The sequence below is a fragment of the Rhipicephalus sanguineus genome, chromosome 10 (genome assembly GCF_013339695.2).
Source record: "Rhipicephalus sanguineus isolate Rsan-2018 chromosome 10, BIME_Rsan_1.4, whole genome shotgun sequence".
In the NCBI taxonomy this organism is placed as follows: Eukaryota; Metazoa; Arthropoda; class Arachnida; order Ixodida; family Ixodidae; genus Rhipicephalus; species Rhipicephalus sanguineus.
The window spans coordinates 2,201,888-2,227,272 of NC_051185.1; the positions used below are offsets into that span (position 1 = coordinate 2,201,888).

General features: G+C 48.2%; 1 protein-coding gene across 1 annotated transcript in view; it reads right to left on the reverse strand.

Moving 5' to 3' along the window:
* Positions 1-25,385, reverse strand: part of LOC119372293 (microtubule-associated serine/threonine-protein kinase 2) — a 109,454-nt gene that overhangs the window by 62,753 nt on the left and 21,316 nt on the right. The window contains exon 3 of the mRNA XM_037642769.1: positions 15,638-15,803. Coding sequence (XP_037498697.1) covers positions 15,638-15,803 — 166 coding nt within the window. The remainder of the gene's footprint in view (positions 1-15,637; positions 15,804-25,385) is intronic.

A 25,385-nucleotide genomic window follows, 5' to 3' on the forward strand; every position in this document is an offset into this window, starting at 1 on the left:
CACAATCTGGTATATGCCATGCTAATGAGACAAACATTCTGGTATGCACAATGCATGACCTATAGTTTATGTTCATCACGCACTCGTGTCATGCCATACCAGTTTTCGTATATATCCAGTTAACAAAACATACGGAAGCGCACCATGACAGTGTCATGTAAATCATACCGTAGATGACATGCATAACATGATTCGCATCTTAGGACCTGTCATTTATGTTCGTCATACAGTCGCATCGCGCAATACCAATTTTGGTGTATATCAAATGAGCGAAAGGGCCGCGAGTGCACCATGAGTATGGCATGTAAATCATGCCATACATGACATGCATATCATGGTTTTCATATTACGGCCTATCACTTATATTCGTCATACAGTCGCGTCGCGCAATACTAATTTTGGTGTATATCAATCTAGCGAAACGGCCGCGATCGGACAATGAGTGTGGCATGCAAATCATGTCGTACATGACTTGCATGTCATTATTTTCATATTGCCACCTCTCGTTTACGTTCGTCATGCAGTTGCGTCGCGCAATGCCAATTTTGGTATATATCAATCTAGCGAAACGGCCGCGAATGCACCATGAGCGTGGCATGTATATCCTGACATACACGACATGCATGTCATGGTTTTCATGTTACCAACTGTTATTCATGTTCTTCATACAGTAACATCGCACAATACCAATTTTGGCGTATATCAATCTAGCGAAACGGCCGCGAGCGCACCATGAGCGCACCATGTCGTACATGACTTGCATGTCATAATTTTCATGTTACCACCTCTCATTTATGTTCGTCATACAGTCGCGTCGCGCAGTACCAGTTTTGGTGTATATCAATCTAGCGAAACGGCCGCGAGCGCACCATGAGCAAATCATGTCGTACATGACTTGCATGTCATGATTTTCATGTTACCACCTCTCATTGACGTTCGTCATACAGTCGGGTCGCGCAATACCAATTTTGGCGTATATCAAGCAAGCGAAACGGCCGCGAATTCACCATGAGCGTGGCATGTAAATCATGACATACATGACATGCATGGTATGGTTTTCATGTTACCACCTGCTATTCATGTTCATCATACAGTCGCATCGCGCAATATCAATTTTGGTGTATATCAATTTAGCGAAACGGCCACGAGTGCGCCATGAGCGTGGCATGTAAATCATCTCGTACATGACATGCATGTCGTAATTTTCATGTTACCACGTGTCAGTTATGTTCGTCATACAGAAATGTCTCGTCATACCAGTTTTCGTATATATCCATTCATTTAAAGGGGTACTGACACAAAATTCCGCGGTCGAGATAGCCTGCTGGATCGATTCCCGTGTACGTGCGTGTACCATCTGCAAAATGTCGACAGCGAATAAAGCTTGGAAGGTATTTTACATGAATTTTGAAGTTCGCGAGCGCGATCCAGCATTATAGGCCGCACCTAGTGCATTGACACCCTCGGAGGTGACCCGAGGTGACCCCCCTACTTCCCCTACGTAACCTTTGCAGCCGGTACAAGTTATTATGACGTCGTAGCCGCCATTTGTGTTTTGACGCGCTTCCCGACGAATCGCTCCTCGCCAGCGGGTCAAACCTGAAGCGATTCGCCACGTCGAAAATTTCTTCCATCCCCGCCGCAAGAAAATCGTCGCCATCAGACGACGATGAGCCCGACGACGACAAACCGCGCGGAAATGCGTCACTGTTCTGTGTGCTCACGTCACCGAATGTTTTACTCGCTAGGTGGTGATAGTTGCACCCGGCGGCTTGTCCTTTTTGGAGCTCTGTCAAACCGAAACTGAGGCAGTGTCGGTAATGAGGAGCTTGTAATTAATTATCTGTCGCGCCCTGCAGCAAACGATGTGTCGTGTTATGACTAACAGGCCCCCAGCAACACACTGCAGCAAAAAACGCGGGGCGAAAATTTTTGTGTCAGGACTCCTTTAAACGGCCGCGAGCGGCCCGAGATCATGTCATGTAAATCATGCTGCACATGACATGCGTGTCATGATTTACACGTTAGGACCTGTCATTATGTTCGTCATGAACTCTTGTCACACCATACCAATTTTGGTATTTATTAAATTAACGGAACGACCGCAAGAGTCCCAAGGCCGTGGAATGTAAATCATGCTGTTTATGACATGCATGTCATGATTTTCATGTTATGACTTGTCATTTATGTTCGTAATACGATCATGTTATACCATACCAATTTTGGTATACATCCGATTAACGAAACGGCCAGGAGAGCACAAAGTCGTAGGCAGCTAGATAGATAGATAGATAGATAGATAGATAGATAGATAGATAGATAGATAGATAGATAGATAGATAGATAGATAGATAGATAGATAGATAGATAGATACGCTCAAAGTCGCAGAAGTTCGCTAAGAAATGATTCGCATTTAAAATGAAAAAAACGCACGCATTCCCTTTGTGTGTCTAATTATTCTCTCAAGTTTTATTAATCTATTCAAGCAATAAATTACACAAACTACACATGTCGTGTCAAATAATTATCGCAGTGACACGTGCTACTGTTGGCGACGTCAGAGCACAGTCGTCTACGTAGAGGACCGACGTCACAGCACTACCATCTACGTAGAGCCATTCCCTCATGTACGTCATCCCCTCATTCTCTGTGCGCGCGCCCTCGAGAGGAAAGACAAGCAGCGTTCAGCTTGAAATTTGACCCATTTCCGCGGCGCGTAGCCTTGCAAATTTTGGCAGACGTGATCGTGAACGCCCAGTGTATGCATTGCGCTCGTCAACTCAAAATTGTCAAACCTGGTGAGGGGCCCTTTAAGGCGAAAGTTCAGTCACCCATAAGCGTATGCTCAAATTTTTGTCAAAGACTTTTAATGACACTGCCACATTATTTTCTCACTTCCACGTTTTTAAAGTCAACAGTTAGGTATCCTATCGCCTTGGCTTGCTGGAAGTGCCGCATGGGCACACCATGCTGCACCTCTTTGCACCTCCTCTGAGCAACTGCAGGCCGCCAGAGAAGCCTTGAGCTTTTGTACTTGAAAAAACGAAGGGACCGGTGCAGAGGCCAGCGAAACGCAGATGTCGAGGTGCCGCCAACTCTACGTCGCAACCGAAGCGCCACACGATCGACCCATCTCTGCTGTGAAATCTGTGCGCGCTGCCTTCACTTGTCTGATCCACGCCGGTTCATCCCTTTCGTGCAGAAGGCGCCTCAGCTGGCTTCGAGGTACGTATAAACGGACGGTTAGCGAATGATATGTAACCCTTCGTATAAATACAGTGTTACTTTTTTCAACCATTTCTTCATTTTTTTCATTTCCCTTACACAGGCATGCATCATCCTGACAAGAGCGACGGAACAGCGCTGCGGGGAAGCAGCACCTTGGAGGGCGGCTGGAGGGTTGCACGACTTGCTTACGTTACGGTTGGTTTTGTAATCCTCTGCACGAAGATGCAGCGTGCACACGAGTAGATTTTCTTCTTCATCCCACTGCCACAGAAGGGTGGCATTTAGGCACTTCGAGCTTCCTCCGTGGCGCCCATTGGAATGTCGTTGCTCCAGCTGTCCTTGATCGAGTGGCGTACACAGTTCGGCCATCCGAAGACATTATATGGACGCAGCATTTTCTGTAAATTGCAGTTAGAGCTGGTTTCGCGAGCCGGGAGAGAAGCAATATGCGATAATGAAACTACTCTTGGGACACGTCTATGCCAGCGGAGTAGCGCACGGCGAAAACGAAACCTTTCGACCGGTTGCGTCTTCAAGGGTAACGTCAAGGAATTTTAAGTGCGAATACATTTCTTAGTCGAGCTATGTCAGGCGCCGTGCGGCGTCCGCGATCTCTCCGCTCCCGCCCCCCTCTTCTTCTTCTTCAGTGGTTATTCAGGAAAGGAAAAAGGCACCTAATTTCTGTCTGCCTATAGGCGACACGGCGCAGTGCCTTGTAGGGGTGGGGGGTAAGGAGGGAATGAAAGAATAGTAGGAAAATAGAGAGAAAAGTGAGAGGAGCACATCCATCCAACGAAGAGAAAGAGGACAGGAAAGATTGGGAAACGGTCACGGGAGTTCAGGGACGGGTCCGCGAAACACAGCTAGAGGCACGGTGCACAACATCGACGAAACGGAGAAGGTCCCGACGATGAGCGGCGCACGGCATAGCGGGCGAGGAGTCCGTCACGGGGCGCCGGTCAGCGAGAGGTACGAGGAGTAATCCAGGACATCGCGGCCGGCACGTCCGTCTTGCTTGAAATCCAGCGAGCGAATCCCTCTCCCATAGCAACAGCTGCGAGCGCGCGCGCTCCTCCTCGCCCCTAGGAACCGGAGCAGGTCAACGCGTACCTAGAGCAGGTGGTGCGGGCGGATCAGCGGAGAGTGAGTGGAGAGGAGGAGCGCGTGAGGGCGCTCGCATCGCGGGAGCTCGGCGGAGCTCCCGCGTGTGTGGGAGAGTGTGGGCGAGGGTAGGCGCGTGCTTCGGCACTTCTCCTCTCGGCGGGCGCCCCACTCTCCCGTTCGCTCGCTCGCAAACTGCGCCGGCAATCCCAATCCTCGCTTCTCGTCCTCGATCGCCGAGTCTGCCCTAGCGTTGGTGGTGACGACGCCGTCGACCCGTACTACTTTGCCAGAAGCGACAAGAACGGCGAGTACTGCGGCGGCAGTCTCGTGTCCAATGTGTGCGGCAACATGATATCGCACGCCGTTGCCACCTCGCCCGTGCGAGACGCGTCTCCATACGAGGACATGTACATGCTAGCCTACACCGGAGACGGAGTCTTTGTGGTGACCGTGTACCTCGCGCAGTGGCGCACGGACGGGGGGGGGGGGGGAGGTTGTAACATCCCCACTGAGACCGACCTGACACCCCCCCCCCCCGTAACTGCTTCACGGTCATTGTCGCCGAGAATCTAGCGTACACGTTCACGGGCCTTTTAGACGCTGTCATTTTAATTCAAGAGGTGGTTTGAGGTCGATTTTCTCTCATTTACTCCAGAAATACGTTGTATTCACCCATCTACTCTTAAACTGAAAGAGCGCAAACCGCGTGCTCTGTGTTCACTTCCAGTGAAGCGGCTTTGGACGAAAGAAAAGATGCTTGCGCAGGTCGTCAGTTTGACCCCTCTTCTTTTCTTGCCCCCTATGATTATTGCAATAGAGCAAGGAGATATTTCGGAATCTTCGAAACAAGCTATTGTTTTTTTTATTTGTTTGATTCTCCGGGGAAGTCTAAAAGGGGCTGTGTACAATGATAATGCGCCGCGTGACTTGGCCACAGACGTCGGTACACAGCGCATGTGACATGAAAAAGTATTACGTATAGCAGCTCATCCAGCTGTGTACGCAGTGCTACATACATGTTTGTCCAGAACAAGAGTTCGCAGCAGGGGGGGGGGGGTTGGGGGGTTTCAAACCCCCCCGAAAATTTTCAGTTTTGCTTGCGTATATATACATGCGCACATACAAACGCACGCACGAACGTACATAAAGTATGGTTGAACCCCCCCCCCCCCCAAAAAAAAAAATTCTGGCTACGCCCCTGGTTCGCAGTATTGTTTACCGTTTGTAACGTTATTATCCGGTTCACACGGGCAAATCTAATGCACTTACCTGCACACATGCAAATTATACCTGGTTCACTGGGACGTTTCTAATGTAATTAGAGATTAAGATATCAAGTGCCTAAATACCATTAAATTGTCGGTGTCACATGGCTTGATTTAATGGCACTAATCGCGCGACGACAAAATTGCGCAATAAATATATGCTGGTTTTGCCTTGAATTTGCAACTTCTTTCAAATTCTACGTCATAAAACTCATTGTATAGAAATAACAAGCGCTTTCATGTACATTCAATGCCTTACTCGCTATGGAAAGGAAACTCGCTTAAGCGTGATGAACATTTCCTGTTGCGATGCCGGTGGCATTCTCGTTACTTTTTCTTAAATCCTTGATATTATAGTGAACACGAATTGTGTCCGTCACGGAGCACCTTTGTTTTCCTTTAAATAGTCAATAATGTACGCTCTCCTTGCCGACAAACATTCTTTTTTCATCATATAGACGGGCTCTACAAAACCACGCCCTCTGGATGAAGCTTTTTCATCTAGCGGCCGTGACAAAACACAAAATGAAAATGAAGGCACTCATTCAACGGCAAGCTCTAAAGTATATAGCCACGTGTCACCGCTAAAATGCCCTTTATATTCACGGTCTTACCAATTGGCGTCACTTTTTACGTGCAAACGAGCTCTAACGTAATTCTAATTGGCAGGACCGAACCAAGGTAACTATCTCTCCTCCAAAACGAAAAAAAAGGAGAAAGGCATTTGAAGCATTTGGGCCCTTCCAGAGACATATGGTGCGAATCTTCCTTTCCCTTGCCTTACCACAATGCATTAATTTTGCTAAATATGCAAACTTTCTCATAAACGTTGCACTATTTGGAACCCTGTGCCCATGCCTGTCGCCATGGCAAATATAACAATGAGACACATCGAGGAACAAGCTCTTAAATCATTGCAGCCGCAGTCAAAAATCTTTCACATATACGTCTCAACGACTGTCATTCGAGCGTCAAGAGGTCATAAGTCACAATTATTCTCTCATCTAAATTTATCCAACGAGTATTCAGTTCACCCTTGAAACAGACAAGTCCCTGTCATTTTTAGATGCTCTTGTAACTTGCAAATGAAACTGTGCAAACACACCTGCACAAGTCGATATTTTCAGTTCACTTTAGACCCCCCCAAAAATCAGCAATACATCAGTAGTAAAGATATTAATGCGAAGAGCCGGAACGCACTGCAGCACACAACTTTAGAAAGAAAAACGTGATATATTCAGGAAACTCGCCAAGGACGGCTACCCAAAATCTTTTATTCAGGAAGCATTTCGCTTCCAAAAACACAATGACGCAAGCTGAGAAATCCAGTAACAGGTGTCCCCCAATCAACATCACGACAGAAATACATCTCTCTGCTATCCGTGGCACCAGCGAAACCATCGCCCGTTTCCGCGGCCGGCTGAGTCACGTGACAGTAAGAACGCGAATGGCCCGTCGGCTCTTGCGTTTTGCCGCCTTTGTGCCATGCACACGTGCAGTCCGAAACGGGAGGGATAAAGACCTGACCGAAGCCATTTCGAAACCCCTAACGGTGGCGCGCGCGCGACTTCAAAGCGAAACCACATGTTCGAAAAGCCGCCGGCGTACTAGGCTGCCGAAAAAAGAAAGAAAAAAAAACCGGTCTTGTTGACACCCCACTCCTCCGAGCGTGTGGCCCATAGCCGACGATGGGGACGGGCGGTTCGTGAAAATGTTTGCAGCATTAGGAACACAATAGCGCGTTCTCTGCCTTCTCCCAAAGACCGGCCACCGGAAGAGCATGCCCAAGCCATCTTCAACAAAACTGATTGTACTGGCTGCGACACGAGCTGCATCAGAGGAACTGAGAGAGACGGGAAAGACGTCCCCAATCCCTCGCAGCTGAAGCCAATTACCGGAAATGAATGCTGGCAGATCCAAGCCACCACGCTTCGCTTTTCCCCGCGCAAAGCGCAAGAAAAAGAAAAGGAAAAAAGATGTATGCGTACAGCCTCACAGTCCGACACTCCAAGTATCCCCCTTTCCCTGTCTCTCATCTAACAGTGCACCTCGACACATCCACACGCCAAAGGAGCTCCCCACCCCCTTTTACTCTTCAACTCATTCCCACCGGTCAATCCCTCGCACTCCTCTGTTCTTTGACCGAAGAGCACTGCCGCCGCCTGCCTCACCCTTTGATACCCACCAAACAAGAAAAGATGCCCTGTTCATCCCTGTATGGATTCCGAAAAGTAGGGACAAATGTTCATTCAAAGTTCCAAAGATAAGAGGGCGTCGGCGGCGCTTCGAAAAGAGTGTTTTTTTGTTTTCTTCGGGGCTTGCGTTTTCTACAGGCAAATGGTGTCGCCAGCGGGGTGGCCGCGCATTTTTTTAACTTTGTTGACAGCGGACGGACGATGTGCATTGGAGCGGCGAGAAGAAAGGCGATCTCGTACGAGGCTCGTTCGTCAAAGCGACAGCAAACCCGGGAGGCGGTACAGCTCGAGCAGATGGCGATATTCGTTTAAGCACATACACTGATTCCTGCATTTATGAGCAAGCCTTGGAGCAACTAGTGTGTGCGTCGACAGCCATGCCGCAGTACCGCGCGCAAGCAGGGACCCTAAGCAAGCACGAATGCTATGCGAAAATCCATACGTTGCGAAGATGGGAGGAGTAAGACGACGTGGCAGAATGAGTAAATGTTTTCAAGGACGCATGACAAGAAAAAAGGGCTTTGAAAAGTGCGAGAGTTATATTGGGGTGCCACGTTTTCTTTCTCTTTCTTTCAGACAACTCTCGCCCTCTCTCTTTTTACCACTTCTTTTTTGTATGTTGTACATCGGATGGAAGCTACGAAGTTTGATGTGCCCCCATGCACACGTTCAGTTCGCTTGCTAGAACTTGCTTCTGTGTCTGCTGCGCGAATCTGAGTCGAATGAGCTACCACATCACAGGCATTTCGCTGAAGCGCCAGTCGAACACGATCCTCACCTACTTCCCGAAAAAGATTCCGTGTTCAGATTCAAGCGATGCAGCGACAGCACCGGAATGCCCGATTGCGGCCAAAAAGGAAGCGATGACTCAGCACTTATCGCCTTCAGATGCGTCAATCGATCAGTCACTTATCACTGAGGGTACTTCAGTCGCCGAACCTGTGCACCCGAATGACATGGCAAAACGGTAAGCATGGCTACAGTGCAGCTGCATTGAGCTGTACGTATATACTGTTTATAATCAATGCCACAAAGCTTATAGTAAATACTTACGATGCACTTTAAGATTTGTAGTTTGGCGAGGCTTGAAGGAAGTGCTCAAGGCACTTTGTTGGGCTAGTTGGTTATGATCCATGAGACTGTTTGGCGGAAGTATAATATAGGATGTTCTGCTCACATTGTGCACAACATTCTCAGTTGCAGAGTTCTTTAATTGCTAAAGTTGCCAATGAGGCTTGTTTGTATGACATTTCCTGATTACTGTGGTAATCGGGCACAAGACACAATAAATGGGACACAAGAAAGGCACACGGCGCCGGGTGTCCTCGTGTGCCTTTCTTGCGTCCCATTTGTTTGCGCTAACATAGTAATAATTTTTTTAACAGCATTGCGCGACCGCCAGCAGGCCGGCACGTCAGCACCCTTATCACTACCTGGAGCTGAAACACTAGCAAAAATAGGTATTTGCCAGAAATCTTTGTTGGAATCATATTACGCGTTGGTTTATTCAATTTGCCATTTATTTTCTCCGTGCGCTGCTTCACTGAACAGTTTCTTGGCCCTCTCAAGTTTTTCAAGATCTTGCTGTAAAACGCTGAAAGATCATCATCATCATCACATTTGATATTATTATTATTCCTATTGTTATTATTATTATTATTATTATTATTATTATTATTATTATTAGCAGTAGTAGTAGTATTGTTATTACTATTTGGTATCTCATATTTTCTTTGTCGTTGCAATCCTCCAGCCTAAGCAACGAAATGGCGTATTATGCAATGTGCCTGCACCCCCCCCCCATCCCACATTCCTGTAGGCTTCTCAGAATTTCAACCCCCCCCCCCCTGAGAGAATTCCTGGGTGCGCTACTGACCTCGCGCCCAATCTCGCCCGAGACGCCGTTGCCGCGCAGCTCGATGCGGCCATGGAAAGTGTCTGTGAGCGCTCCAAAAGCTCTGACCCCGTTGTCTTGGTTGGTGACTTTAACGTTGACGTGCGAAAGACGAGTGGACAGTGGCTTGCCGAGTACATGCGCACCAAGCACTCTATGCAGTGTGCCTCTACCGCATCCGAACTCTGCCCCACAACCATTCACGGTACTTGCATTGATACAGTCTTTACACGAAACTGTGACGCCCGCATGCTTCTCAAAGACCCTCTGACCGTGCACTTCACCGGCCACAAGGCAGTGATCGTGGCCGTCAAGTGCAACGATAACACAAACAGGTGTTAAATAAATGGTTACCCTAAAAATCACCGTCTCGTCATTCATTATATAATTACTTCGCCGCACACTCGCGCACAAAGAAATGCATTCGCATTTCCTCACGAATCCCTTCGGGGAGGTGGGGTGAATTTTTTTTCTATGAATTGAACAGAAATGCAAAAGCATAGTTTTATGCCGCCTTCTGATTCACTGCAGCGATCTTTTTTTATTATGCATAGTTAGAGTACTAGTGATTATATGTATCGGACTCGAACTAGAATGTCCTACTGGTGGCGCCAACCGTCTCCTGCATTACTAAAGCGCTGATGGACATAATATCGACGTTGTCAAGCATTAACACTGTGGCATAAATTTGCCTTTAGTGCCCCTTTTAAGTATTGTTCTTGAATACGGCGTTAAGCCTTCCGAAGGCGCCCAGCTATACCTACAGTACCCGGTGAGCGGAGTCGACGGTTGATTTTATGACCGCGAAAACCTCCTCGGTAATATTTATATTGTTTGTTTCAATAAATACTGTAAATACATGCAAAATAAACACCGAAAACGTAACTCATCCTCGTACCTCAAGTCTAAGCCAACGGTCGTGTGCTCAATGTTTTCTATTTCGTGCGTTCACGTGAGGCGGCCCAAGCACGCTTCTTTTTCCGCTTGGTCTTCAACGAATTCACGGCAAATCCTTCAATAGCTCTTTCTTGCCGGCAGCCATGGAGCAGTTTACCTGACCTCGTAGTAACAGAACGCGGCCCCATCAAGTTTCGAAATGTACTAACAAGTGCTGATGCGTAACATATTTTGAGTTTTAAATTCGAAGCATTTCTTAGGGAACACCTTATCATTGTGTGTTGGTGGTAAAGTCTAAGATTTCATGGACATAGTATTCAATGCTTGGTGGATGTGCGCAGCATTTTTAAATGCGAAGCATTTCTTAGCGAACTTCTGCGACTTTGAGCGTATCTATCTATCTATCTATCTATCTATCTATCTATCTATCTATCTATCTATCTATCTATCTATCTATCTATCTATCTATCTATCTATCTATCTATCTATCTATCTATCTATCTATCTATCTATCTATCTATCTATCTATCTATCTATCTATCTATCTATCTATCTATCTATCTATCTATCTATCTATCTATCTATCTATCTATCTATCTATCTATCTATCTATCTATCTATCTATCTATCTATCCGCCTACGTCTGGGTGCTCTTCTGGTCGTCTCCATAAGTTGTAATATACCAAATTGGCATAGCAGGGGATCAAGGTATGAACAACACGATTCACTGGTCATGACATGAATAGCGCAAAGTACCTGTCGCGTACGTCATGAAACCCTTTCTCTCAGTCACGTGTGGCACGTATCCGAATTCCAGAGTTCATGTTATGCGGGTATGTGCCACAGGTTATGCAGAGTCTCAATCAACACAGTAACCGCAAACATACACATTGACACGCGAAGAAAGGGGTAACCAAATTTAACTAGTGTTTATCAGTGTTCTTTAACGTGCACTGACATCGTACAGCACACGGGCCTTTATCATTTCGCCTCCATCGAAATGCAACCGCCCCGGCCGGGATCGAAACCGCGACCTTCGGCTCATCAACCGAGCACCGTAACCGCTACACCACCGCGGCGGACGCAATGAAATTGCGGGGCCTGAAGACAAAACAGCCCTGGAAGACGCTCGACTACCGTCCACTCGTTCACCTGGTCCGCAACGTGGACCACGTGGATTGCGCAATAATCGGTGTCACTGCTTTCTACAATAACACTGCCGAGGGGACTATGCCCCTCATCATTGCCGGTGACCTGAACAGTGATTGATCAAAACCCAACAGCGCCTGCTTCTTACATTGCATGAAAGACGGCTTGGATGTGAACAGGGCATCACAAGACCTCGTTGCCAGATCCCGCACACAGGAGACATCATAGGTCATTTCTTCGTGAGAGGCATCCACGATTTCCCCCAGTTGTACTATACCTTGCACTTCACTACACTTAGACCCCTCGTAGCCGCGATCACGAACGGATTCGATAACAAGTCCTGTCCAGCTGCTGGTGCTCACAGCTGCTGGTGCTCACCTTGTTCAAGAACTGTCAAAAATTATTCCACACATGCACACGAATTCGTGAAACGTGCGCGCATTGTCCGTCATAAGGGAAAAGTATGAACCTAACAAATGAAACGCAACCGTAAGAACTGCAATTGAGTGTAACGTACGTGCAGGGCGCCTGCACGTGCCACTCGGCTGTGTATTATAGGGAACCCAAGCTCAAGTTTGCGGCGCGACGACAGCGCCGCGCCAGCCGCGCTGCGGCTCTGTCGGAAAACACTGAACCGTCGCGCGGCCGACTCAGCCCCTTTCACGGTAGCGGTAGCGCACGTGCGCTCGCGTTCTTCTCTCGGTGCGGGTAACTGTGGGGCCGTCAGCTCGGCACGTTGAACCGAGAGGCTTGCTGTGCGAAGCTGCGCATTTCCACGATGGCAGAAGCGACCCCGCGGAAGCGCAAGCGTGGTCCGAAGTATTGCGGTTTAGTGGCCAGCCACAACAGTGCAGACAAGGCACACGATTCACGTGTTAAACTGTATTGGTTCCCGGGCGTGTCGCACGAGAAATAAAGGCGGCAAGCGTGGATAGCTGACAGCGCTGTCTCGCCTTCTATTTTGGCTGTCTGAGTTCATCGCTTTTGTTCGTTCCGACTACCTGAATCGGTAAGTAACGGGGCGCATGCACGCAGCGACTACAGTAATGATTACTCGCTGTCTTCTCGCATTGTTAAAGTCCAGTTACGGTTGTAGGTGAAGCAACTTTGTGTTTTGATTCCCCGTGCTCGTGAGACCTACCCGTCGTTGTTGAACGTTCACATTCGCGTTATACCGTTAGCGTTGCGCGGTTGGTTGAATCGGCGCCTCCTGAGGCGCTGGTTGAATTCAACTGAACTCCGCACATTGTCAGAAGTTCGGCGCCTGCATTTCACGCGTCGGGAAGGCTGCTTTATCACGCCGGAACGGACGTCTGTGCATTTTCAGCAAGCTTTGACATCGTTCTGCAGGTTTGCTTTGTTTTTGTCACTTTATTGGGGTGATATATATTTAAGCCGCTAAATATAACTGGCACTTCATACATGCTTTGCAATTGCAACCTTGAATTAACCACCTTCTGACTTTGTGCGATTTTCTAGCCGCGTTCACGCAACATGTTTTATACGCCTGTCAAGTCGGTATCATAAAAAGAGACTGCAAGCATGACGCGAGAGCCGAAAAAACGAGGCGAGCAGTTCATCTTGCTTTACAGTGGTTGAAGCTCAGCTAGCTGCCTCGCGTCTTAATCGGCGGGTGATTCTCCAGCGGCACGGAGGACTTGACTCTAACCTTCTCAGGAAGCAGTGCCATGGCCGTATAATCTTTTTTTCGCACGCCGCAAACGTTTGTTCACGAAAGTACACGGCTGCTACTGTAAGCATGCCATATCAAAACAACAATCATATGATTCGTAGTCCACGCCGCAGAACATCGATAGCGTGTACGGCTTCATTTCGGAGTGCATGTGGACCATTATTCATCTTTAACGTGACAGAATGAGACTTACCTCGAGGTATACGTCCTACACGGTGTAATCGCGACTTGGGAAATGCATTTCGCTTTGAGTCGGGCGTGGTTGTCGTCGATCGTCTGCTCTTCACCGTTAACATGATTGACGAGCTTTCCTCATTTTATCAAGTTCGCTTTGCGGAAGTGCCAGTCAAGCTTGAAGATCCTTTTGAAGCCGCACTGCACGCGGTACATTGTGAGACGCCGCAAGTGAACCGCGAGAGCTCTGCACGTGCACGGAAGCGAGCGGCAACGCGGTGGCGAGAAGGGAAAGCGCTCGCTGATCACGCCCCAGTTTCTCTTTTTCTGCCAGAGATGGCGCTGCCTGTCAAGAGCAGCAGCGCCGCTAAGCGTTGCTTGGGAAGCCTATAGGGGTTACTTTGTAACGAACAGATCCGCGCGTGCGAAACTGTCCCGTGTGTGGATCACACCACGCACTAGAGGAGTGTAGTTACTCGCTACTATGCAGCAGCCCTAACAGTCAGAGCTGTGACCCCCTATCCCGCGGTTCGCGTTGAGTCGCGACCGCGGCGGGTTTCAGGCCAGTGGTAACAGAGACGAGTTCTTTGCCTGACACAGTTTATTGTGCCAAAAGCGCCACCAACGCAACAAAAATACAGATAAAACGAAGCGGCGGAGAAGTTCCACACGACGACGTGAAAACAACAACAAAATGGGAAGCACACGAGATTTAGAGCGATAAGTCTCGACTCTCCTCTCGTGGCTTCGCCGTCCGGCCCTGAGGCAGTAAGTCACCTCACAATAGACCGGCCGTTGCGCAGGGGGTGATGGCGGCTGGGTGGCTCCCGACTCGATCAAGCTGTGGTCGTCACCGCTGCTCGAGTCGAAAGACGAGGTGGTCCCCAAGAAAGCGGCGCGCGTTCCTGGGGTCTGGAGAGGAGTCTCTCCAGAAAAGGGCAAGGAGGGAAAACGGGGCATCTCGACTTCGGCCAGGGAGCAGGGCGCGAAGGGCTGCGGGAGCGGCACACTGCCCTCTCCCACGCAACCCCCCTTGCCACTGCGCGTGCAAACGTAGCGCGAAGCCGAGGTGCCCCTGCGTTGAAGACAATGGGTTGCGTGTGCAACCCCACAGTATATATCTAGAGAAATTTTTCTGAAGAAAGCTTAGTTGCGCGTAGCGCCTGTCCTGTGTATCAGTGTTCCGTCTTTGCCCTGTTCGAATCCGTGCTATCCAATATTGAAGAATATAAGCGCTACATATCAGCTTCCCGTGTGTGGTGTCGTTAACACCCATGTTGCTGTTGGCATCATTGCCCAACTGTAAACAACAGCTTATATAACACATCTGCGACTTCTTAACATACGTGTGTGGTTATACCATTTGCCCATTTCTGTAACGTGATTCCGTCACGTTTCGCTCAATGTGAAGAATTACGCCGCAGCACTTTCCCACGCATGCTTCGCACAACATCGATTCCCACGGTATACGTGGGATCTAACAAGTGCTGATGCGTAACGTATTTTGAGTTTTTTTTTTACACTGAGTGCATTGTTTTTCCTGTGCATTTCGGCTGTCTAAGCATTTCACGTCGTTTCTTTCCAAATATTACTTTCATTGTACTTACTTAATTCATGGCTGTTTGAACGTTCCTTTTTCTCGTGTATGCCCCCCCCCCCTTATGTAATACCCCAGCTTTTGGGGGGTTAATAAATGATGGTGTTGAAACAATGGTGCCTGTCGCTTGTCTCGTACTGAGACAGCACTAACCGGTGCTTATCGTTGTTTTCATGCGCAAAAACAGTTTTGTATAGTGCACTCGTCATCAAAAGGCGAGAAACGATGAGCACTGACCCCTTCGTTATGCCTCCGTGTGCAGTGCTCGTCCGGACGCAAAAAAAAAGGAGAGCATTGTTAGTCCGCTCATGCGCAGCGGATTCGAAAATGCTTTGCAGCAAACGATTCAGGCGCTCCTGTCCGATGGAAAAGCGTTGCTCCTTCAAGTTAGGATCGTTTGAAGCTAATTAATGGCAAGAACAATATTGTATACTGCTTACGCGAGTGGAGAAGCAGGCGTAATACTTGACCAGGAAGGGACTCCTGATGACCGAGGCGACCACCTTGTCGATGCAAGCCTGCTTGTGCCTCTGGAAGCGGTCACAGGCCACCAGTTTGATCGTGCAGATAAGGTTCGTCGGCCTGTAAGCCGCTTTGTAGACGGCGCTGTGGTGAAAACAATAGTGCCCATGAGAAATGCTTACATGCTCACCTATGCCACAGTCACTCGAAGAGACATACGAACGTAACAGATGTTTATTTTTAATGGTGTGACCCGGCTGTCATCAAGGAGCAGTCTCGGAATTAACGCAAATTTTGAGGAGGCTTGAATGCACGGAACGTGCGCAATGACTGCGTTCTGGCGAGAAGTGCGCCTCCTCAATCTTCGTTTCGCCGCTGGTCGCAGTACGCGTGCTTCCCTAGTTTTTGGACCACGTGACATTCCTTTCTTCTTGCCCTCACGCAGCGTTTAGGGGCAACCTGTACCTGCCAGAGTTGTGAAGGCAGAGATGATAACGCAACCCAAGGAAAGCGGACGTTTCTGCTCTGGCTTTTGCGGCAGCGGTGACAGAATTAAGCCAATGGTTGTCCCTTGTGGTAAATTTGAAACATGAAAAATCGGCCGCACGAACAGATTATTCACTTGCGAAAAAAAATGCACAGGTATCTCAAGAACAGCAAACAAAAAGAAAAAACAGGCACAATCGGGAAAACGAAAAAGAATTGCTGCAATAACTTACGCTCATAAGTTAGCGCATGGCATCAAGAATGTTGCCACGCGATATGGTGTAGATGTCGTTTTCTCCTCACCCCGAGAGCTACCTGGTCTATGCGCAAAAATAAAAAAAAGTCACAGTTTCGCCGCAACGGCGAAGCAATGAATGCGATAGCAACAAATTTGAATGTAACGCGAAGAACGGAAACCAGCTCTAAATTTCCAGCGCGTCGCTCAAGCGCAAAGGACGCACGAAAAGAACGCACACAGGAAGAGCGCGAACTATCATGCGTCACAGCTCGACACTTGAAGCGCACTGCTCACACATAAAGCAGGACGCACGAAACGAATGAACAGGTAACCACAGGACGAGCGCAAACTGTCACAGTTGTTACTTATTTCTGTTTGAACAGCACGCTCCTTTCGCAAACGCGGCCGCTGCAGCGAGCGAAGTAACCTTCGTACGCTCTGTGACTTCAGCGCGGACATCGCGGGGAAAGCACAAGACAGACAACCCCCCGCTCCACCTCCCCCCACCCGCCCCCTTCTTTCCTCGGATAAGCGCACGAATGCTACCACGCCATGTAGGGCGAACAGAAACGGCGCCATTCGCTGGCAATGAAGAAACGCTTATAAGCGCCTGCCGTCTCTGAGTACTTCGGTAAAGGGTGTGTATATAACGCTCGCCATTAGCCACCTGGACGATCTGCGCTTTGTGGCATAGTGGTTAGAGCCACGCGCTGCGGATCGAGGAGGCGCTAGTTCAATTCCGCGCTTCGGAAGCTTTTTTCGGAATTACGTTTCTTTGAAACTTATATATATATATATATATATAATTGCAGCGAATAACTTCTTGGACGCCGGTAAATAGTATGAATAAAAAGAAGACACACGTTGAAAAACAGAATGGTTTTCTTTACGTTTCGGCCGTGGGACCGGCCTTCGTCAGAATAACAGAAGTGACAGTGGTGCTACAGCATATAAGCGCATACGTTTCGCTTGCAATGATCACGTGAGCGCAAACATCATAAAAGCAAGTGCAACAATCAGACATGAAATATATATTGGGGCCCCGTATCACATCCTACTTACAAGCAATCAATTCACTAGTCACGACACGTGCATAAGGATTACAGGTGGTACAAGGAATAACATCTACAGCGGTCACTGATGCAAGACACTAAGTTTCCCTGCACTCTCATTCAAACCGCCTGCGATTGTATTGAACTTAAAGATGAAAAATGATTCGCGAACTTCCCTGTCATGATGCGTTCGGAAGCCAGACTCCAGAATCGTGGCTCTAATGTTGTCAAATGAGTGGCCCATTGCGTTAGCATGCTTTGATATTGGAAGGTGAGGAAGTGAAGAGATATGAGCCTTGTGATTGTTAAACCGATATCGGAAGGGTGTTTCGGTTTCGCCTACGTATTGCATTTTGCAGATTGAGCATTCCAGGAGGTAAACTACATTACGCGTGTCGCAGTTATAGCCACCATTTATTTTCACGCTGAAGTTAGATGCAGTGCTGTTTGCGATAAGTGAAGTGGTCATATGGTGGCAGACTTTACAACGAGGTTTGTTGCAAGGACGGCAGCCAGTAGGTTTGTTGCGTGCACTTTTTGACGACGTGAGTAGGTCACGCAGATTTTGGGCTCTTCTGTACGTCACACGCGGAGGTTCTGGGAAAATTGATATATATATATATATATATATATATATATATATATATATATATATATATATATATATATATATACACGCGACATGACGGCGACGACGGCAACGGCGAAAACCAGCCGAGACTGTCCATATAATTGCTATCGCAATAAAAACGCCTAAGCATTGGCGCACGGGGTGAAGCATGTGTCTAACTTTGTTGAATGTGAGGTGGGAGTTGCGTGTAAAATACCACTGTCCTGTGGTAAAACTAAAATTGGGCAGAGCGGAGGGTATGTCAACATCAGATTAAAAGAGCACAAACGTTCGCTCACTGAAGACCGACCCTCGCTGACCATTGTCATGACTCCCCCCCCCTCCCCATTTTGATGACGCAATGATTCCAACACATCACAGACAGCAGGTTGCCAGAGAAATTGTTGAAGCTTTCCATATCAGAAGGGGAGTTGTGTGTCAGCAGGCCATCGATCACCTTGAGTGGCATTGAACATGATTATCTGACTAATACTTGTAAGAGGTGATTGTATCGAAACGCAAGTTGTCTAGTTCATTTCTATATTTATCTATTTATCCATTAATCTTTTTCGGTGTCTTTTTTTTGGTCGACATGGTTGTGATAATGAAGATGTTCATATTGTTTCCTTTTCAATAAAAAATTCAGCTGAGAGTCATCGCTAGTTGTTTCTTCTCTTTCGTCCGTCGTTCCCGTGCGCGCTGCACGTTACGCATGACGAAGATGTGCCAATTCGCTGTATTACTGATACAACTGAAACGCTTCGGGATACACACATGGTTTTTCTATAGCTTCTTTTGGCAAGAGTATTCGTATCGCCGGCGCTCATCTTGAGATAGAGTCACTGGAAAATTTCAGAGTACCGCAAAGGTAGGCTGCACGCGGGCAACATTGGGCGGCGGCGGCCATTTCCCTTGCGGACCGTCCGGCGCGTTGCTAGCGTGTTTTGAGAAGTGACCGATCTTTTAGCCTCGGTGCCGTATTACGCTCGGAGTAACTTAAATGTGTGTGTGTGTGTTTCTTCAAAAGGATATCAGAAGTGATTTCGAGTCATCGCCAGTCATGAATCGAGTGCGCGGTAAGCGGTGTAGCTAATGAAACGTGCAGCGAATGTTGCCATGTGCTCGCGAACTCTCTTCGTGGCTTCATCGGTCTCTTTTCGTTTTACGGCCGGGTGTGTTCGCAAGGTCCGGAGCTGTATAGTTGCATTAGCGTAATGACCGTGCGATATGCCATTTACTTCGACAATTGGTGAATGTTGACTGCGCCAGATTGCAGTCGGTGTTCAGGTTCACTTCATAGCGCATTCGAGAACATTATCGAACATCGCGAACATTCAGCATTGCGTCCTTCGACTGATCGCTGATGCATACCTTACTTGCGCACCATGCTTGCTGTTCAGCTGGGTGTTATCTGTAATAGAAGTGGTGTGTGCACGGTAAGTGGAAGTTGTGCGTGAAGTATTCTTCTCGGTTCGGAACGCCAGCAGCCGACCGCCCGGGCGAATCGGCGTGCTGTAGGTAAGGTGCATCTTAATTTGCGAATACGTTGTCATTTCTCTAACAGATACGCAGAAAGTAGGCCATCGAAAAGGATTGACATCACTAATTAATTGTTTCATTTCCTATTTTTCGTCTCCTTAGTATTCGCAACGTTGCAATGCATTTGCAAATATTTTGCTGTGTTCCGACGAACAGATTCTTTTTTTTTTTTGATGTCGCCAGCGCGTAAACGGCTGGGGTTCGGTTTCTGCACTCCTTTTCATTTCAACTTTATTTTTCGTAATGCACACTTATTAAAACTTCCTCGGCACAGTGCTTTATGTTCTTTTGATAAGAAACACATCCCGGAAATATTTAAAGCGCATGCTACTGCAACACAGTATGTATATTGACTTTGGGCTCGCATGAAATCGATTCCCTCAATGCGTGGGATCTGTCGATTATTTTTTGCTGTGACCATTTCTCATCCACTAAATAGTATTGTAAGGGTACGCTCGGCGCAATACAGCATTAACAACATTTTTTTTTGCAAAAAATAAATAATGTGCTTAATAACAGTTCCACGCTTCTATTTTGCGCAATCATGCCACAATTGCCTTCAAGGTGTACCTGTAAACAGTTATTTTAATAAATCTTCGATTTCGCTCTCGTGCGTGACACGCTTATAACTCGAATAGCATGCGCAATCTGTTCAACAGATCGAGATATAAACAGCCGAGCAAATAGAAAGGTATATAGTATGCAGTTTTCAATATCGCTGAACATAGCGAACCGAAAAGGTAAGGTATCCTGTTGCATGACAGCTTTTCCAGCAAAGTGTGTGTAGCTCACTGCAGAAAGGAGTTTTCTTCGAGGGGGCGAATTCATTCCGCCGAACTATGCAGCCACGTAGAACGACTCTCTTCGACGTTAATTTTTCGCTCACGAAATGCAAAAATAAACGAGATTCCCAGATTACGTTCGGTTGCTGGTGAGCCACTATCTGGCATCTGAATGACGCATTTTAAAAAGCGACGAAGTACTCCTAGGGACCGTGGTACTGCTAAATGTCCGGCCACGCTCTGCATTCAACGCGCTTGCACCCAAAGCGCTTGGAAGGGCTATGGCAGCGAGAGGTCACGTGATGCGAGTAAGCCAATCGCGTCGGCGGCGGCGCGCGGAAAATAGATGCGATACTCTGAAAATTTTCTTGTGACTCTATCTTGAGATGCATCGAGGCGGCGCCGCACCTTATCGCCTCTTCCCCGACGCAGAGAGGAGCCCTCAGGGTTGAAGACCCGGCGTCCAAAGCGGGTGGTGTAGGGCCGAGGCTGTTGTGGACGAATTACGGGAGGCACGCAGGCGCTCGTGGTCTCCTCGTAGAGTACGCATGACGGCTTCAGTCGGTCGACGGTGACGTCCTTCCAGTTGATTTGCAGGGTTCTGTCGTCACGAGTTGGTATGGTCCGGAGTAAGGCGGTTGGAAACGTACAGTGTCCTCGCGGTGAAAGGGCATGCAAGCATGTTGCCAAATCCTTAAACAAAGAGTGAGCTCAGTGTGGCGTGCCGCTGGGGATGGGCACAGGGCGCGATGGAACCGGGCGACAAGTCTGTAGGGTCCGAGTGGTGATGTCGGGAGTTGAAGCGGAGAGAAGTTCCCCGGGTAGTAGTGGCTCCCCGTAGCCAAGCTCTGCGGGCGTGGCTTGTGTAGCACGCTCGAGACGGGTGCGGGTGTGGAAAGAGCACTTTATTGCAGAAAGCTGCATATTATATAGGCCCGAGAAAGGGGGCGTATATTGCTGCTGTCTTGAACGTGTGCATGGCTTTGCACAGCGCTATCGTTACGTCACGTCCCATCTCCCTTTTTTCGTTTATTGAGCCAGTGTCCGAAGTTTAATAACGTTCTGGCTCAGGGTATCGTGTTGGTTGATGACGCTTTCGATGGCTTTTTCGCAACGGTTGTTGCGTAGCAGACCCGGGTGTCCCGGAGACTGGAGGGAGAGGTGCCCCCGCATCTTGCCCGGGAGCTGGAGGGACAGGTACCGCTGCATCTTGCCCGATGGGTGTGTGCGATGACCTGAGGTGTTCTCTCGTCTGCTGGAACTGTCGTCCATCCTCGCCTTTAAGGAGCGCGGACTGTCGCCTCACTGGATGATTGTGGCAGGCGACCATGTGTCCGAGGGCACGTTGTACACAGTGACCCTGGCGCCCAGTGGTAGCTCAGGTAGAGGTTGGGAACCCCTGTTGTAGTAGGTACGTTGCTTGCGACGGATGTCTCGCAGTCGCTGCTGGACGTCCTTTGGTTGCACCGTCCTAGGCTGCAGGTGAGTAGCCGGAACCGGTAGAAGGGTCCTGGTCAGCCGTCCCGTGAGCCGCTGCGAAGGACGGCTGACTCTAGCAGGACTCTAGCAAGGCGGCACAAAAGTCAACAGAGCCAAATTGACACTTCTGTAATAATTGTTTAGCCTCCTGCACTGCTCGCTCGGCCATGCCGTTCGAGTGAGGATGGTACCGACTTGATCGAACGTGGTTGGTCCCAATCTTACTGATGAAGTCTTGAAACTGCCGGCTGCTGAACGGCGGTCCATTGTCCGTGATGACTCTGCTCGGGAAACCATACATAACAAAGACATCCGTGAAGGCAGAGATCACTTTAATTGCCGATGAAGACTGCACAGCCCTGATTTAAAAAAAAAGGAATAAAAGTACGACCAAGTACTCATTTCCGATACGGTAGCAAAGGTCTGCTCCAATGACTTCCCACGGTAATCTTGGTGTTTCATGGCTATGCAATGGCAGTCTGGCATTTCTAGGTTTATGCAGCTGGCACAACTGACAGCGTCGTGCTGTTTCCTCTATGTCACTATTCATGCCTGGCCAAAAAGACAGAAACGAGCACGTGCTTTCATGTTTTCAACTCCTGCATGCGCAGCATGCAGACAAGAAAGAAGTTCACCACGCATCTTCGGAGGGAGAACGAGCCTGTCGCTGCGTAGCACCATGCCATTTTCCGTGTGCAGCTCGTCACGAAAGTTCCAGTAGCTGCGCAACTCCGGTGTGACGTCATCTTTGCCATCAAGCCAGCTTGTGCTTGCGTATTCACGAATTCGGCGCATGGTTGCGTCTTTTCCTGTTTCTTGCAAAACTTTGTTCAGGCGCTTGTCTGAAACTCGAAGATAGGCCATTGAATTGACACGAAAATTCTCGCCGTATTCACTCAAAATTGGTGGGCTTGGGAAACGAGATAATGCGTCGGCAATAAAAAGCTCTTTTCCCGGCGTGTATTTCACTGTTAGGCGATATTTCTGCAGGTTGAGGCGCATGCGCTGAAGTCGAAGTGGGCATTCACACAAAGATTTCTTAAAAAATCATCTCAAGTGGTTTGTGATCAGACCCCACCGTGACCTCAGGCTGCCCAAACAGGTAGTCCTGGAACTTTTCACAACCATGCACGATCGCTAGCATTTCTTTTTCAATCTGCGCTTATCTCTGTTGTGCTTTCGACAGAGCGCGCGATGACTATGCTAGTGGGTGACCATTCTGCGTTATCACTGCACCGATCCCGTTTTGGCTGGCATCTACCGAGAGCGTGATGGGCTTGTTCTTCTGGTAGTATGCGAGAACGGGGGCTTTTGCTAAAGCTTCACGAAGGGCTTAAAAGCTAGCCTGGTGTTGGTCTTCCCAGACCAATGCTGCGTCCTTTTTGAGAAACTCGCGGAGTGGAGCTGTTGTTTTAGACATATGTGGAATGAAACGGGAGACAAAAGTGACCATACCTAGGAACGTTTGCAGTTCCTTCTTGTTGCCTGGGGGTGGAACCTGAAGTATATCTACGAGCCGCTCCTGATCCAGGCTTAGTCCCTCACGTGTCAAAACATAACCGAGGTACTTGACAGAGTTTTGCAAAAATGACATTTTGCGCGGTTTAACTTCAAGTTCTATTCCCGGCATCGGTCAAGCACGGTGACAAGGTTGGGGTCGTGCTCTTCCTTTGACTTGCCCCACACGAGAATATCGTCCATCAATTACTCTCTGCATTGCTCGCTGGAAAATTTCTGGCGCCGACGCTATTCCGAACGGCATACGCAGAAATCTGTACCGGCCAAAAGGGGTGCTCATTGTGCAAATTTTAGAGCTCTCTTCGTCGAGCTTAATCTGCCAGAAGCCCGAAGCAGCGTCTAGCGTCGAGAAGTACTGTGCTCCCGCTAGAGAAGACACAATGTCTTCTATGGTCGGCACAGGTTAGTGTTCCCTTAGCAGCGCTTTGTTCAACTCAGTCGGGTTGAGACAGATGCGTACTTTCTCATTTTTCTTAACCATGACCATGTATCTCGCCCATTCTGTTGGTTCAGTCACCTTCTGTATCACCTGCTCGGCTTCCATGCGATCGAGTTCCCTCTTAGCCTTGTCTTTAAGTGCGAGCGGAATTCGCCTTGCCGGTCTAACTATTCTTTTGGAACCTGGTTTAAGCTTCATATGGTAGACGGTACCTTTCAGGCTGCCGAGTCCGTCGAAAACATCAGCATAATGTTTCGCTCCATCATAGAGCTCACGCGGCTCTACTGAGGCTAGTCTAGACCGAGTTGCTCAGCGACTGATCCGCTTAATGTTAGTGGAACGTTCTCTTCGACAACAAAAAAGTATGTTTCAAATTAAGCATCAGCTCCGCTAACTCGAAGGCGGACGCGCCCTGTAGCTGCTTTTTGATCACCAAAAAATCCGGCAGATCTCATGCACTGTGGGAATCGATGTAATGCGAAGCAGCCAGCAAAGAGCTGCATACATCGCCTTATTTGTCTTTGAGCCGAATGAATCATTCATGCCATGGCATCTAGTTCACCATGTATGGCATGTTTGCTATACACGCATGCATGCAAAACCTGGTATATAACATGCCAATGAAGCGTATATTCTGTTATACACAATGCATGACCTGTCAATTATGTTCATCACGCACTCGTGTCATGCCATACCAATTTTGGTATATATCCAGTTAACAAAACGGCCGGAAGCGCACCATGACAGTGTCATGTAAATCAAACCGTACAGGACATGCATAACATGATTCGCATGTTAAGACCTGTCATTTATGTTCGCCATACAGTCACATCGCGCAATACCAATTTTGGTGTATATCAAACGAGCGAAATGGCCGGGCATGTAAATCATGCCATACATGACATGCATATCATGGTTTTCATGTTACCACCTGTCACCTATGTTCGGCATACAGTCACATCGCGCAATACCAATTTTGGTGTGTCAAGCTAGCCAAACGGCCTCGAATGCTTCATGAGCGTGGCATGTAAATCGTGACATACATGACATGCATGTCATGGCTTTCATGTTAGCACCTGTTATTCATGTTTGTCACACAGTCACATCTCGTAATGCCAATTTTGGTGTATATCAATCTAGCGAAGCGGCCGCGAATGCATCATGAGCATGGCATGTAAATCATGTCGTACATAACTTGTATGTCATGATTTTCATGTTCACACCTCTCATTTACGGTCGTCATACAGTCGCGTCACGCAATACCAATTTTGGTGCATATCGATCTCGCGAAACGGCCTCGAGTGCACCATGAGCATGGCATGTAAATCATGTCGTACACGTCATGCATGTCATGACTCATGTTACCACCTCTTATTTGCGTTCGTCATACAGTCGTGTCGCGCAATACCAATTCGAAACAGCCGCGAATGCACCATGAGCGTGGCATGTAAATCATGTCATACATGACATGCATGTCATGGTTTTCATGTTACCACCTGGTATTCATGTTCTTCATACAGTCACGTCGCACAATACCAATTTTGGTATATATCAATTTAGCGAAACGGCCGCGAGTGCGCCAT